The sequence below is a fragment of the Aplysia californica genome, unplaced genomic scaffold (assembly GCF_000002075.1).
Source record: "Aplysia californica isolate F4 #8 unplaced genomic scaffold, AplCal3.0 scaffold00260, whole genome shotgun sequence".
NCBI lineage: Eukaryota > Metazoa > Mollusca > Gastropoda > Aplysiida > Aplysiidae > Aplysia > Aplysia californica.
The window spans coordinates 49850-66163 of NW_004797530.1; the positions used below are offsets into that span (position 1 = coordinate 49850).

The window sequence follows — 16314 nt, forward strand, 5'->3', positions numbered from 1 at the left end:
CCTGTGAATGAGCTTTGGGGAGGTTAACAGCACTTTGATTATCAAATGATCTATCCCAAATATATTTTTAAAATCTAATACTAATAACAACATTTTTTACTCACCTTTTATTTCATAGGCCAACACAAATGCATGTTCAACCAAATGCAGAGCACATTCTGATTTATTTGCACTTGAACAGTCACTCTGTAGAAAAATCTTCACTTCATAAGGTTCCCTCTGCGCTCGTACGCAGTACTCTTTGCCAATCTCAGGTGGGCTGTTGTACCCATACTCCCTTATCGACAAGCAAAAGATGACAAAACAGAGATTAAATAAATGTGAAAAGGGTAAAATGAAATAAACGGATGGGTCTAGGAAAAAAGAAGCCTCTTCTGCCAAAGAAATGCAAAGCTACAAGATACATTGTAAAGGCCTAACTATTAGATCTACTTAGAATTTAGCTTAAGGCAACTCAAAAGGGATGTTGGGCAGTCTGTTTTTGAGTATAAAAGAACACATCGACACAAAAAAGGCTATTATCTGCAGGGAAAAAGTAAGAAAGCCAAGAACACACACACACACACACATACAAAAAAGACCAACTAGAGATGCGCTCTCATCACTGGTGATGTGGTACAAGAGCTTTTATTTATTTATTTACTTTTTTTTTTTTTTGGGGGGGGGGGTTGTGAAGTTGTGCAGAAGACAGGAAACACACATCAATGAAGAAAAGAATATATATTTTAAAAATAATAACCACATTTAATAGTTTGTCCGTCAATGTTTGATGATGAATGACCTATTTGCACCTACAGAGGAGGATATTTTTTAGGGGGGGGGGTACATCTGAAGGCTATCTAGTTTATTAATTACGGGACCAAATTTTACCAAATTGCACACATATAACAAGCATAAGAGTCTAAAAATCCGCAATCAAATTTGAGAAAAATGTTTCGTTTCCAAGGATACGGCGGCCATATTGGATTTTGTTGACATGTCTTACGTAATGAATACCGTACTTATAGCTGATGGGAATTGATTGTTTTTTTGCAAGCGTGTTAACACATTTTAGATCTAAAAATTGGTGTATTGTTTTTTTTCCTAAATGAAATAGAAATATTTTTATGAATTTTTTCCTGAGGTAGTATTCAAGTTTGAAAAAAATCCATGAAAATCCACACTCCAGACACCACCAACAAAAATCTATTCCATATATAAAAAAATATTCAACATTCAAATTTTTGTATTACATCTTCCCTTCATCCAGTGAATATTTCATGAAGATTGGATGAAAATGGTAGAGTTATTTTAAAAAAGTATAGGCCTAGAGAAAAGTCGGGTTTTGAGAAAACGGCTGATAAAGAAAAATAAAATATTGACTTTATGAGGAAATGGTGCTGACAAACATCCCCGGTATGGGAAAAATACGTTTTTTTATTCTTATGCAATGAAATAGTTGAGGGAAAGGCTGAGGAAGCTAAACATGCCTACAATTCAAACTCCATATAATTTTGAGCCGAATCATGATTTTTGGGGTGTAGCCCCCCCCCCCCCTCCCCCTTAAGTAAAAATGTTTAAATAGAAGATAAGTATTTAACTTTGTGGCTTCCGCTTTTGCCCGTGGGACCAATTCCAGCAGAGAAGTCAGCTTCAATTCACGATACAAGTACCCATAGTATGCTTTCATATTTTTCTTTAAAGGCTTAAAATTGATGCCCATTGGACGACACATAGATTTCAGATTGGGTTGGGTTGTGTTATGGTGTTGGCCGTTGCGTGCTATATTAAATTAACTTGTGCTTTTCTTCTCCAAAGTTGATTTAAAAGTCCATTATGGACCACTGCATTTCACACACAAACAAAAGACCTGACCCTGCAACGTATGGATGGTACCCTTCTGAAGGGCTGTTGGCCAGTTTCATCAAACTGAACCAATCATTGATCTAGAAAATCAAACAAGTTTGATTCGGAAGATGCCATCAAATTGTGCCATATAGTCACTTTTTACCTCCACGAAGGAAAAACTGTCTGTACTCAACTGTATTGAACCACATCAAACAGGTATTTGAAGAAACTTTGTGCAATGTGCACCACGTATTAGGTTCAGCTTCGATCAACAGGTATTATGAATATAAAAAATCTAGCATTTTTATAGGTTGTTTAAGTTGAGAGCTGGTATTTTCTACCTCCAACATTTTTGTTTATTACTATTTTCAGATGATTTGCACAACGATTCTGTCTTCGCAACAGTTATAGTCTCTGTTTAAAACACACTTCTTATCAGGCCTCTCTTGCTCAAGTGGGAGATATAATTTTTTCAAAAGTGTTTCTTTTGCTTTTGAAAAACTCATAACCCTTTCATTATCTTACGACATAGATCCACTGGTACATCATGAAAATGCATAATTTTTAGCTCTGTATGTGCCATCTCATTTGGAAGTTGGCAAAATGAGCCGCTCCCGGTTGCCTTGATGACAACACTTGTACAGCACACTAATCACCTGGTTCTAATACAGAATTTTCGCCACAAGCACTGAGTGGATTGGTGTTTGGGAATAAAAGATGTGCATATCAGTACCAAACTTTTTACTATTACTTTACTGCAAGGCTTGCAAGCGATTGATAAACACAGATCTAGGCTTGTGGGTGGCTGTGTGCTCCAACCGTAAACACCAATATGACTTTAAAAAGGAAAAAAAAAATAATGTTTTGACTTAAATTTGCAAGTTATTCCAGAAAAGTGACACAACTGAAAACCCAGGGTCCGAAATATGTCACTAGTGGGCTAGATCTAGAATGCACATCATCTAACACTGAGACATCAGACTGCTCTCCTTGGTAACGAGATCAGCTGAAAATCAGTGCTGACAGTAGGAACACATATACGCAACGAAAGTATTAAAGTCAAAGAAGCTACAAACCATAAACTAAGACTTGCTTAAAATGAGTTTTTAAAAAATCATACCTGTCATCATTCCCAGACTGATCAGAAATGTGTAGAGTAGCGCCATCAGGCTGAAAGTCTGCATAGTGAAAACTATAGCAAAACTCACGACGTTTTTTATCCTTCTGTACATTTGTGGACTTTGTGCAAAATGTTTCTGAGACAGGAATCCCTTTTCCTTGGCGGGAATACAGGGTACCTTTGTTAGCATGTGAATGAAGGTGGCCCGAATCACAGGGCTGATCCAATAAATTTTCTGAAAATATGAAAAACAAACAAATCGAAAATAATAAAACATTTGTGCCATAAATACAAAGAAATAAGACATTGCCATTATAATTTATTGATTTTGAATTTATATAAAAATTACAAAGAACAATTCTTCGTATTGAGAACTTCTACAACTTCCATAGATCTCTTCAAGATTATTTTTTTTAATCATACAGGTTTCTCAGTAACGTATTGAATTCCGTGGCACCTACCCTTGACGTCCCTTGACTATAGTGAGACTGGGAGAGTGGCACTTCATTTCGGAACCGCCATGGTGAGGGCGCTTTGTAGCAAAGTTTTTACATAGGTAAAGCGCGGCTGTCAAAACATTGTGCAGCCTTGGACTATAATTCCAGTTTTAAATTTGCATGAAAAGGTTATAAGGCATGAAGTAAGTTACACAAATTTATATTACATCTGATGTTTCACGAATGAGGTATCAAGTTTTTATATTTCTTGTAAACTTAAGGATTTACCTCAATGGAAATGCAAAGCTAAAACAACTCCATGTGTGGCATAAACCTGTTTACTAGTGTTGAGTTCTGCGGGCAAAAATTTTTATTCACGACTAAATGAGCGCTCGTTTCTAGTGTCCGCAAATAACAAGTGAATAAACTAATCAATTGCCATATCAAACTAAAGGCATACAGTAGTTGATCAATACACTGCAAAGATTCATTATTCGCTGTTTGAGACGAGGCTCGTTTATGACGTCATGACCGAGCAGGTCTGCTGAGTCAGCAAGGCTAATCCTAGCGGGCTCGTTCATGAGTCACAATGTCACAATGCAGTCCAACTAGCGCCTCTTGCATGTCAATCTTCAAGAAACTAATCAATTTTGTGCACATGTTGATACTCAACCTGGTGGCTGATGTCTACAATCCGTTTTCTCGTTTCTCGATTCGGTAAGAATCAATAGGCCTAGATCTAGGCATTGAGCGATAGCTCTGACACTATACTACAGCTAACCCATCTTTAGGCCTTGTCTATCACGCAGCCTTTTCTTGTCTACGAATTGCAGTTCCTCCAGCGCCCGATATGCCACACTCAGTGTGATCAACAATACATCTTAATTGGGCCAATAGCGGTTGGTATAAAAGCAATTCTTTTAACCCGCTGCTTGTAAAGCGGTTCACTTGTTTCTCGAGCGTACCCTCTGTGTTTGCAGGTAACGAATCATTGCCCAGCCCTCGCTACATCACTAGAGTTTACCATGACCAATGCAATAAATAAAAACTTGGTTGAAACCAACCTTGAGGAAACATTCGTATTAGCCTCACGTGAGAGCAAAAGTTTTCATCATAGAAGAAAATTTCGAGATTTTGTCCAGGTCTCAAGCATTCGTTGTCAATTTTAGGCGTGTATATACCACTGTAGTTGCCAGAGCTGCATGCCAAAGTCTGTAAAACAAACACAAAATTAAGGAATTATTAAAGATTATGTATATTTTGAGAACAAATTTTATTCATCCTAACACTTTTATACTCACAATGTTGTTCCATTTTCATCTTCTTAAAATTCAGAATCTCTGGGAAACTTCATTTTTAAAGGTATTTTTTGTATCACGAATTTAAAAATCGTTCTCCTTCAAATATGCCTATAATATATATATATATATATATATATATATATATATATATATATATATATATATGTGTGTGTGTGTGTGTGTGTGTGTGTGTGTGTGTGTGTGTGTGTGTGTGTGTGGGTGGTAGTGATGGAATGAAATCAATCTAAAGGAAAAGATGAAAAAGTGTCATTTTAAACCATTCATTTACAAAATGACAATATATGCGGAATCAAAATCATCCATTTGCTGCTTGAGTTAAGTCACACAGTATTTTGGGTACTAAGCTAAGAATCAGAGGGAACTGGGACTCTCGAACCCCTGGCCATACTTCTTTGGCTTGCTCAGGAGATACATATCACCAAAATGCAACAAAAACAGATACAAAAGAGGTTTCCAAAGGCAGCTGTCAAAATGAACAATGCTGTGGATTTTTATGTATGCACATACATGTATATTATGTTTCAGTAGGAACGCGTACCTAGTGAATACGCGTAATCACTGAATATTTCAGTGAAAACGCGTAATCCCTGTTTCACTCGGAGATTTCACGTAATCACTGAAATAATCAGGAATTTCGCGAAATCCCTGAAAAATAGTCACAGTAATTACGCGTAATCCCTGATCAGACGAGTGTAGTGTAATTTACTTTTGTCAACGTTTATTCCTTAAATAGTCAGTTCGGTAACAGATACTCTCTCTCTCTTTCTCTCTCCCTCTCTCTCTCTCTTTCATACACACACACACACACACACACACACACACACACACACACACACACACACACACACACACTCACACACACACACACACTCACATGCTCCAGAATCTAAAAACTAAGCATTTATAAATTCTAAAAAATGATCAGACACATGCAAAATTGTATTGATTAAATAGTTCGGTAAAAGATTCTCTCTCTCTCTCTCTCTCTGTCTCTCTCTCTGTCTGTCTCTGTCTCTCTCTCTCTCTCTCCCTCTATCTCTCTTACTCTCTCTCTCTCTGTCTGTCTCTGTCTCTCTCTCTCCCTCTCTCTCTCTCTTTCTCTCTCTCTCTCACACACACACAACACACACACACACACACACACACACACACACACACACACACACACACACACACACACACACACATAGTGTTTAATGTTTTTTAAATGACAGACACCATTGTTGTTGTTGTTGTTGTTGTTGTTGTTGTTGTTGTTGTTGTTGTTGTTGTTGCTGTTGTTTCAGATTTCAGTTAAACACTTAAGACTAAAATCCATCTACTTCGTCACTTGTTACAACAATTGAGGCTACTATGACAGCGTAAGTTACATTGAGGCCGTGCTTTACGGCATTTACATCGTCTTGAACTACAATTTTTGGCACGCGTACAGTTACATCTTGTGAAGCCTTGTCCACCTGAAACAGATTGAAAAATCACCGCCAAACGCAGTGAAACTATTTTTTCGGTGTTTATGTCGTCGGTGTTCAGAAGACGCTCAGGGCACAGATCGAACTAATTTCTGGAATACAAACCAGCTTTTACGGCTATCTTCTCGTCCGTCAAGTATGACACCAAGGACATTTGTGGGATCGCCTCTCCCTCGATCAACAAGTGGAACTGGTTTACACACGTTGTCTCATTGATTGCCAGCTGGCAGATCTATGTTACAGTAAGAACTCGTAGATCAATCTAGTTAATACGCGTAATCACTGAAAATTTCCGTGAAAACGCGTAATCCCTGTACAGTGGCGGGGCTATTACGTGAATTCACTGAATGCTCAGTAGTAAAAACAGGTAAAATGATAGGTCTAATTTTAGGGATTTCGCGTTATCACTAGAAATTTCAGTGATTACGTGAAACCCCTGAGTTAAATGGGAATTACGTGTATTCTCTAAAATATTCAGTGATTATGCGTATTCACTAGGTACGTATTCTTACTGTAACATATATACTCTTTAATATTTTAAACTTTATGCACCTCATATGGGCTGTGAGGGTTGAGGGTGAAACCCCAGACACTCCCTGGCTAGCCAGCCTCAACCAAGTCAACTCCCCGTCCCTGTCGAGCAGCATGGGGACCCCTGCTCTTTGCACAGGAGCAGGGGTTGCAGACGGAGCTCTGGCCAGGAGGTACCATAGCAATGTGAGGTGCGATATGAGCAGAGACCCTTCGGCTCGTAGAATGGTCCATACACACCCACCATTATGGTAGGTCTGGCGTCACAGCAGGCCAACCTGTTCATTCAGGAACTCACTGTCGACATCTTCTTCCCTCCCTCTCGTGGGAGCTCTACAGACGGTGCATGGTACCCACAGACTGCCAGATGACTCATCGTGAGATGTCTCCGATGACCCAGAAGGCCTTGTAGCTGTTAGGAATAGGCTGCCTGGAAACAGATGACGTCCCTACAAATATCCTCGCAAATGCTCGCTGATCCATGACATTACGATCCTCTGTAACATATGTTATCCTCTGTCTGAGTAGATATGGTCATCCTTTGGATTTTTCTGCGCCATGAACGGAAATGGTGATAGCAGATAGCCAGGAGACAGCAGGTGGCGGGGATTGGGCAAACGTAAGCTACGCTTGGTGATGTAGACGACTCACTGTGGAAGGAATGCGTTACCCCTTACTCAATGGGACCCCTCACCGGACTGCTCAGACGATCACTGGTCATTGGTTGCACTTTGTGGCTCCCATCTCCCAGAACTAGAGTGTGCCTACACCCCTATAATTGTCTACTATCCTAAGAAATCCCCGTGAAGGTTGATGGAAACCAGGACAACGAACATTGCACCTTTGTTCTCTTGTGGCAAGATGTTTGGGCACAAACCAGTGTCAAGACTAGACTACCACCTACCTGAGATCCTACAGGGATGCATACAAGCCTTTACAACCCCCAAACCTATAGAATGCCTCTACGACAGATGAAACTCTACGAGCTCGGATGTCGCTTCAGTTATCAAGGTCTGCGCTCTCTGCCTTCACCCGGGGGCGGGAGTGACAAGTCAGCTACTGGGACCCCCACTGCAGGTATAGGGGCCACAAGCAACACACAGACTCCCCAACCTACAGACACATATTGAATATACTCCAACTGAACATCTCATCTATACAGAACAAGAAAATGGTAAAGATGCTGTCAGACTTAAAAATTCATGTAGCCCTTCTGCAAGAAACCCAACTACCCAAGCGGATAGATTTCCATTTGACAGGCTACACAATGTAGCACTGCAAGTGCACCAAATGTAAAGGTGTCGCAACCCTCATTCGGAAGACATCACCGCTGAGGTTTCTCACCCAGAAACCAATGACGAGACTGACTTGCAGGAAATGAAAGTGTAGCAGTCAGATGGAACAACCTATATCATCTACAATGTATACTGCCCACCGAGAACTACTCTCAAGCTCAACTTCCCGAATACAGACCACAGACCTACCATTCTTGCGGTAGGTTTCAATGGAATTTCTCCACTGTGGGATTGCAGTGATACAGACACAACAGGAACAGTTGAAGAAGAACTACTGAGATCAAGCAACCTCATTTCACTTCAGAACGACAAGACACCACCCGCCCTACTTCATAGAGCCAGCGGAACTCTCAGCAGACCAGATTTGACCTAGGTCTCTGCTGACCTTCACCCGCACTGCTCCATGACTGTCTTAGATGACATAGGAAGTGACCACCGCCCAATCCTACTGCAGATATCCAGCAACAGGAAACGAGAACCGACCAACCCCATAAGATGCAGTTGGAACTACAAGAAAGCAAACTGGGAGCTCTACCAACAGAAATCAGAAAGTAGACTCCTGGAAGTATGCACGATCAACCCAATTGACGAGTGCTACAAGGACATCATCACAGCACTAAAGACATCTGCTAAGGAAGCGATTCCAAGAGGGAACCCAAAGAAGTTTCGCCCTTCTTGGGACAAAGAACTGGAACAACTGACGAAGGCCAGAAAGAAAGCCAGACGGCGTGCTGAGAAGAACCCAACAGCCGAAAACAGAAAGCACTACAACTACCTGACTGCAAAGGTAAAGCTGAAGAGCAAAAGTGCGAACAGAAAAACACGGAGAGAACATTGTGGAGAACTAGACATGCGTAAGGACGGGAAGAAAGCCTGGAACCTGCTCACCAATCTCTCAGGTATAAAAAGAAGAAAAAACCCCGCCAAAATGAAACCAACTGAGAAAGGAGAAACATGCAGAGCTGAGGTTATGAATAAATACTTTGCTAACATCAACAAGAAAGGAACCCAGAACAAACTGAGCCACACAATAAAGCAGCTGACCAAAAGGGCAGAACGGACTCCCAAGGTAAACCTGGAGGTGTTTGAGAAGGAGTTTACTCTGATGGAATTGAAAGCAGCCCTAAAAAAGTGTAAGAAGAGAAAGGCCCCAGGATCAGACCACGTCACCAATGAGATGATCCTCAACCTGACAGACTCTTCCCTCTCCATACTCCTGGATTTCTTCAACAGGACCTGGAATGAGGGACAGCTCCCAACAGAATGGAAGAAGGCAAACATCACACTAATACTGAAGAAGGAGAAACCAGCAAGCCAGCCTTCAAGCTATAGACCAATCTCTTTAACATTATGCCTGGGTAAGGTCGTCGAGAGAATGGTCAACGACAAACTGTACTGGTGGATGGAAAACACCGGCACAATCAGCATATTACAGGCAGGATTCAGGAAAGGCAAAAGAACTATGGACCACCTCATCAGATTTTCCCAGAAGACCAGCGATGCCTTTCAAGATAAAGACAATGTTGTGGCTGTTTTCATCGACCTGAGGAAGGCGTATGACCGTGTGTGGAGACAGGGACTGCTCTACAAAATGCAAAAGCTTGGGATAGCAGGAAGGATTTACAGCTGGATCAAGAACTTTCTGTCTTGCAGAACTATCCAGACGTCATGTGACAGCAAGATTTCTTCACATAGGACACCCGAGGAAGGCCTCCCACAGGGGTCAGCACTCAACTGTACTCTCTTCCTGTTATTCATGAACGACTTGCCAGATGTCATCTCCTGCCAGAAAGCGCTCTACGCTGACGACTTGCTCATCTGTAGCAAAGGAAGTGACATAAGAGCACAGAACCAAGCCATCAATGCGAACCTGACTACTATCTCGTCCTACTGCCAGCTATGGAAGATGGAGATCAACACAGACAAGACTGTTTTTGGACTCTTCAGCCTCAAAACTAGGTTACAGCAGGTCAGGTAAACCTTAAGATCAATGGAACCACTATCAAACATGAGGACCATCCCAAGTACCTTGGTGTACAACTCGACCGAAAGCTGTCTCTCAAAGAGCACTTAGGGGAGCTCCGGGGTACACTGCAGTGTGTGCCTGGCCATTCTGGAGTACCAGGGAATGAGACTGCCGACCAGCCATAAAAGACAGGAGCAAGCCTGCCCCAGACAGACACAGCCGCCTGCAAAGGGATCATCCAAGCCAAAAGCAGAGACGATTGGCTAAACAGATGGGCCAACGAAGAAACAGGAAGATCTCTCTTCGGGTACATGGACAAACCCAACCCCAAAGACCCTTCGAATTTTTTATGTAGAGCCGATCAGACTTTGATCTTCAGAACCCGCACAGGACACTAACACACCAACAAGCACATAAACGGAATTAATCCCATGTGGGAACCCCATTGCAGACACTGTGACTACCACGAGAAGACCGTTGAACATCTTCTCCTTCACTGCCTAAACCTGGCAGTTCTTCGGCGCAGGCTCCTACCCACACATACAGACTTACAAAGCCTGCTCTACTCTCGCGTTGACCAGATGACAAGGACATGTGGTTACTTGAGGGAGGCATTGCGCTGCCAAGAGCCAAATGCTCGCAGCTAAAGGGATTTGAAAACAACAACAATAACAACATGCACCTCATATGGAAGGCAATATCTTGCTCAATACCAATCAAATCTATCTGAAAATTTCAGATAAGATAATGCATTTATTTTACAGCAAGAGAAACACGTCGAATGGAAAGCTGATAATGTTGTTTATCTTCAATTTTGAACTTACAGTTTACATGCAAAGTGACAGCTTTCAGTAACGTGTAATGACATCTGGCACTGTTCGCATCTTCACATCGTTCACGCTTGGAATGAATGAGTCAAGCTATTGTCTGTTGAGGGATGTTATTCCACTCTTGAATAAAAAGGCTGTTCTAACTGAGCAAGGATCCGGGGCAGACGTGAGTGTTAGTTTTGAGAAATTTCATTTGTCACAGCAGCTTTATGAGCAAGTGCATTACCATGCACGAATACTTATCGTTGGGCTTGATTTTGAAAGAAAAGTACATTGGGATGGAGAACTTTGTTGATTCAGCTTAGAGCTCTATGTTCCCACAAATAGACACTGATTCCAGCCAACACCATGACATAGCCTCCGCCAAAATTATTTGCTTGTCTGAATCAAGCTATGATGTAACCTTTGGTTAGGTCTTCTGTAGACTCTGGCCCATCCATCATACCGTTCCAGTGGAAATTGGGACTCATCTGAAAACACGTACTTATTCCAAATACGAAGCAGCCATCACACGCGACCCTGTGCCCAGTGACATCTGTGCTGGAGGTGACTGGGATGCAGTTTTATGCGACAAACTAGGTGTCTAGCACAAGGGTTCCCCTCTTTCAAACGAAGAAGAACAGTCATGACAAAGATCGGACTGTCATTTCTAACTCTTTTTGATTCTTCTTGGGTATGTGTTTGCTGGTTGAAGTTGATTTCTCAAGCGTTGCGTTAGGATGAATGCATCCTCCCTCCGTTTTGTCTTTCTGCGCCCAATTCGCTTGGATCTGTCCTTTTGGGAGTTTACAGTTGCCATGTGATCTCGAGTGGCATACACAGTGTGTCTGTTCATGTTGAACCGTCTCGCGACTGACGAAAGCGGAGTGCCCACCTGAAGCATTTCGTCATCTATGATGTGACTTCTATCTTCTTCATTCAGCCAAAGCATGGTGAATCAATAAAGAGAAGCCACCTTTAGATGAGGCGAAAAATTTGGAAGGAGTCCAACTTTACAAGCCTAGTTTTTTGGTTTTTAAAGTTACGCAGGGCCTACATATTTTCACAGTATTTGACAAACATTCAAAACCTCAAGAATGACATCGTCAGACATAAAAATAGTTCAGTGCACCTAAGTAAGTACAATTCACAAAAGAAAATGCCCTTGGACGACATGGGTACAGCTTTCAAAGTAATTGGACGTGTAGTTTTTTAGCTACACGCTCTTTAAATGTGTGAAGTTAAAAATATTAAAGAGTATATAAATATATAATGTCTATACAACTATTTGAGTGGGACGAGTTGTATTGATGTTAGCTTCATTTTGCTCTTCATACTGAAATTCTTTAAAGAAAGTAATTTTTAGAAATTTAATTCTTTGTATCCTATATATCCATGTGGTTTTACCATTCCTGTAAAACAATGGAAAATTTCCCACATTGACACTAAAGTATAATCTTAGTTATCTTATCACTGCAATACCACAGTACAAGGATACCAGAATCAAGTCCACCTCATAAAATTCTACTTCAGCCGCTTTCAGAGGTTCAGTAAGTGCCATTAATCTTTATCTCCACAATGTGTCAGAAGTCAGATTCATGGTAGCATTGAGTACAAAAACTTAACTAATATGACCAATTCAAACACATAGTCCTACTAGCGTCTGTAAAGTAGCAGCTAAGCACTTCACCAGCCCATGCAGAAAACACCGAGTTCCACTCCACAGTGGGGAGTTGTTTTTTTTAAATTGAATATATCTGTCTGTCATCTGGGACGTTGTATCCCTGTCAGCCCTGGTTGGCCGTGGTATGCAAGGTGGAAGTAGCTTGCCTCCTGTGTGATCTTAAGTGTGTAGATGGGAAGTAAAATATCTACAATTACATGCACAAGGATGTATTACGAGAAGTCTTGCTCACCTCGAGATCAGAAGTACCATTTGTAGAGCTTTCCTTGAAAGTGACATTTCTCTGGCACTGTGAACAACGATAAACCTCAGGATGATAACAGATTCTAAACAGCTCTTTGTCCATTTCATCTGGAACAGTGAAGGTAATCCTGCACTCCTTTGAGGGTGGTGTTGGACAACTGCCGCAAACTCCCGTGTTTCTTGTATTTCTCAAAGGAAGGGTCTGATTGTCAACAAATGGGGAGTACGTAATATGCTCTTTCATGTTGACTGTCACAGAACATGGTTCTTCTGAGGTCGTCACAGGAACTGAGGAGAGATTTACCACGGTAAATAAATGGTTCCAGCGGACTCGTAAACTGTACAGGAAGCCATCATAAAGGCAGAAGTCCACCAACTGCTGAATAGCTAGAAAAGATAATTAAAATTACTAGTAAAAAGAAGGGAAAGCAATTTACCCCATATTTATTTCTTATTTACCCAGAAGTAAAAGAAAATTTTGTAGCCAGAAAAGATAGAAAATTAGAGAAAAAGTATTGATAACAGTTAACAGTCATGAAGCAGCTACTGTAATTTAAAGTGGGCTTTCAGTAGGGAGGAAAATAAGTCAAGAAACAACTGCTACCTACTTACCTCCTTGTTCTGAAAAGAGAGAACTGAAGGAAGGTTGTGAGACCACAGCCAGTATCAAACTGAGGCAAAGAGAAGCCCGGAGCACCATATTACGTGGCAATCTGCAAAACATAGAAAGGTATAGATTTAATTATACATCCCTATCTATACTATAAGAATAGCACTCTATAAAAGAAAGGCATATAAAAAATAAAGGTACCCTAAAATGTATTTGTGTGCATGTGTCAACGAATTCCTTCTTATACGAGTATATATCTCAACCTGAAGTTACACTCCACACTAATTCCAATTATGGGTGCCTGTTCACTTGACAGTCTACAGCAATATTTCTGTTCTACTTAGGGGTCTACCGAAATGTTTCTGTGCTCTTGACAGTCTACCGCAATGTTTCAGTCCTATTTGACAGTCGACCACAATGTTTCTGTTCTACATGTACTTAACAGTCTACCGTAATGTTCCTGTTCTACAATCTGACTACTGTACGGGCAGACTATTCTATACTAGTCTTTCACAATGTGTTTTCATGGTTGCAGTCTGTCAAGGATGAAATATGAAGCCTGTACAGCATTAAAGAGATATAACATTTGACTTGACGGGATAGATTTCTCTTGATTTTCAGAAAAAATTATGTGGTGTAAAAGTAAAACTACCCCCGGCCCCCCTTCCCCACATACACATGGTTTTTTTTCCCAGCTAACTGCTCAAGCTGAACTTTGATGTGGTTATATTATATATATATATATATATATCTATATATATATATATATATATATATATATATAGGCCTATATACAAGTCCTATACATGGAATTAAGTCTTTAGTATGGAGATGAGTTATAGGCTAGCAAGTAGAAAGGGAAACCCAGAAAGAAAAAAAAAAGAAAAAAAAAATATATATTTTATATATATATATATATATATATATATATATATATATATATATATATATATATATATTTATACATTTATACCTAGCGTATATAGAGGCACATACATACATTATATATATTAATAAAAACAATTTTAAAAATCATTTTATTACTATGCCTATTTTTAATGGGTTTTCGTCTTTACTTTTGTATTTTACATTTTATCATAGGCCTATCTATCTATCTATCTATCTATCTATCTATCTATCTATCTATCTATCTATCTATCTATCTATCTATCGATCTATCGATCTATCTATCTATCGCGATCTATCGATCTATCAATCAATCTAATAATAAATAGGCTGCGTTTAAGCACACTTTTGCGCGGGGGTTACAACACCCACGCACACACACACACACACACACACACACACACACACACACACACACACACACACACACACACACACACACACACACACACACATGTAAACTCTGTGAAAAAGTGTGCCTAAATGTAATTATTTAGGCTACATAGAATTGAATTTTATAAACAAAAAGTAGCCTACTTTATAAATTCATTCCTAATTGTTATTTAAGATAGACGGAAACGGACTAAATCTCAGTTAAAGTCTGAAACACAAATGTAAGCTAAGTCATTTAACTGGTGTAAACTGTTGTTTGCCAGACGGAATCGTTGGGGGTTGGGGGGTGGGGGCATTTGAACTCGTAGTTAACAGAACGAGCATCTCAAGGGTTATTGAAGTCGCAATTCTAATTGGCTGGCTCATGTCACAGTCATTAAGTTTACTTCGTACCGTTCTAACTCCTCACAATAAGTAAGTATAAGTTCAAGATCCATTCACTCTGCCAGACAGTTGACGATAGTCAAGCGTCTCTATATTTACTTACTTAGGCCTAGGGGGAAAGGGGAAGGGGGGGGGATAAGCAAAAGTGAATTGTGAAGGCAAGTTTCATGGGAAAGGCAACGTAGGCTATGTCGTGTTTCATGAGGGCGGGAGTCATTTTTGTCAGGTTAGCAATGGCATGTCCTTTCATAGTTTTAAGCACTTCTTTTCACATATTATGATAGGGATCTAGATCTAGATCTAATCAAAATCTCTCCTGTGTATAGTCTAAACTTTAGATAAAATTAGATACACTTACCGGTTACCGACCCTCAGGACACCAGGCCAGAAACACAGATCAGATATAATATATATTATATGTTATCCTGGGCCTACTTCCTCGCTTCTCAGTCACTGTCTCACCAGCCTGGCTCTTAATCTTTGAATTTATAATTTATGAGTCTCAAGCAGTCGTTGTCTGCGCAACTTTTGCGAAATCTTGTTGCAATTGCGAAATCCAAAGCCAGGAGTGTTAACCTATGTGTAATATCCGCTGTGGATAACCGAATCGTCGTTCTTTTCCCTTCACAAATCCGAGTTCAGAAAGAGGAAAGTGAAGTACATTACAAGTCCTACCAACGCCAAGGCTCTTTGGGAAAAGGCAAAGGTCCCAGTCCATATATATTATTAATGCAATGCCTGACACCATGATGTATTTTTGGAAATGATAGCTGACTCAGTGAGTTACTGAGAGACAAGCGAAAGCGAGCTTTTACAGTCAGTCGGGCGATACCTTAGATTAAATACCGATTCTTCGAGTTTCCTCAACCAGACAGAGGCCAGACGTGGGCTGCTCATGGATTGTAGGCCACAGAACGATCTTTGGGCTAGATGCAAGAAGTCTTTGCTCTAAATCAGTGACGGTGGGTGGACCAAGATTTGGGTGGGGCTTAGGTTTCTCCCACTTCTTTACAACCAAAAAGCAAGCAATAAGAACAAAACAGTGATGATTTTTCTATACTCACGGCGAGCCACGGCATTTTGAGAACCATTCAAACGAGAAGAGTCACCTTTGTCTTCCATCACTTTGTTCTTAGTTAACGAAGCCGTTTCACCTCCAATTTTCTCTAATTAGTTTTTATCTGAAGAAAAAGTTGCCTCAAAAGTGGTTTGTTGTAATTAATAACTATTAAATCTCAGAGGCACAAACACACAGCACTTCAAACACATACCGTCTATGAGGTGGATTGGGTCGTGTTGTTGCGGATAATAGAACGCG

The 16314-nt window shown here is 40.4% G+C and overlaps 1 protein-coding gene across 1 annotated transcript in view; it reads right to left on the reverse strand.

Annotated features, from left to right (window-relative positions):
- The window catches only part of LOC101847665, a 20172-nt gene extending 4189 nt beyond the window's left edge, over positions 1–15983 (reverse strand). Inside the window, exons 1-6 of the mRNA XM_005100774.3 lie at positions 15355–15983; positions 13316–13416; positions 12693–12991; positions 4449–4596; positions 2948–3182; positions 105–277 (exon numbers count right to left, since the gene is read on the reverse strand). Of these exons, the coding sequence (XP_005100831.1) occupies positions 105–277; positions 2948–3182; positions 4449–4596; positions 12693–12991; positions 13316–13403 (943 nt within the window). The 5' untranslated portion in view covers positions 13404–13416; positions 15355–15983. The remainder of the gene's footprint in view (positions 1–104; positions 278–2947; positions 3183–4448; positions 4597–12692; positions 12992–13315; positions 13417–15354) is intronic.
- Positions 15984–16314: the final 331 nt, after the last annotated feature.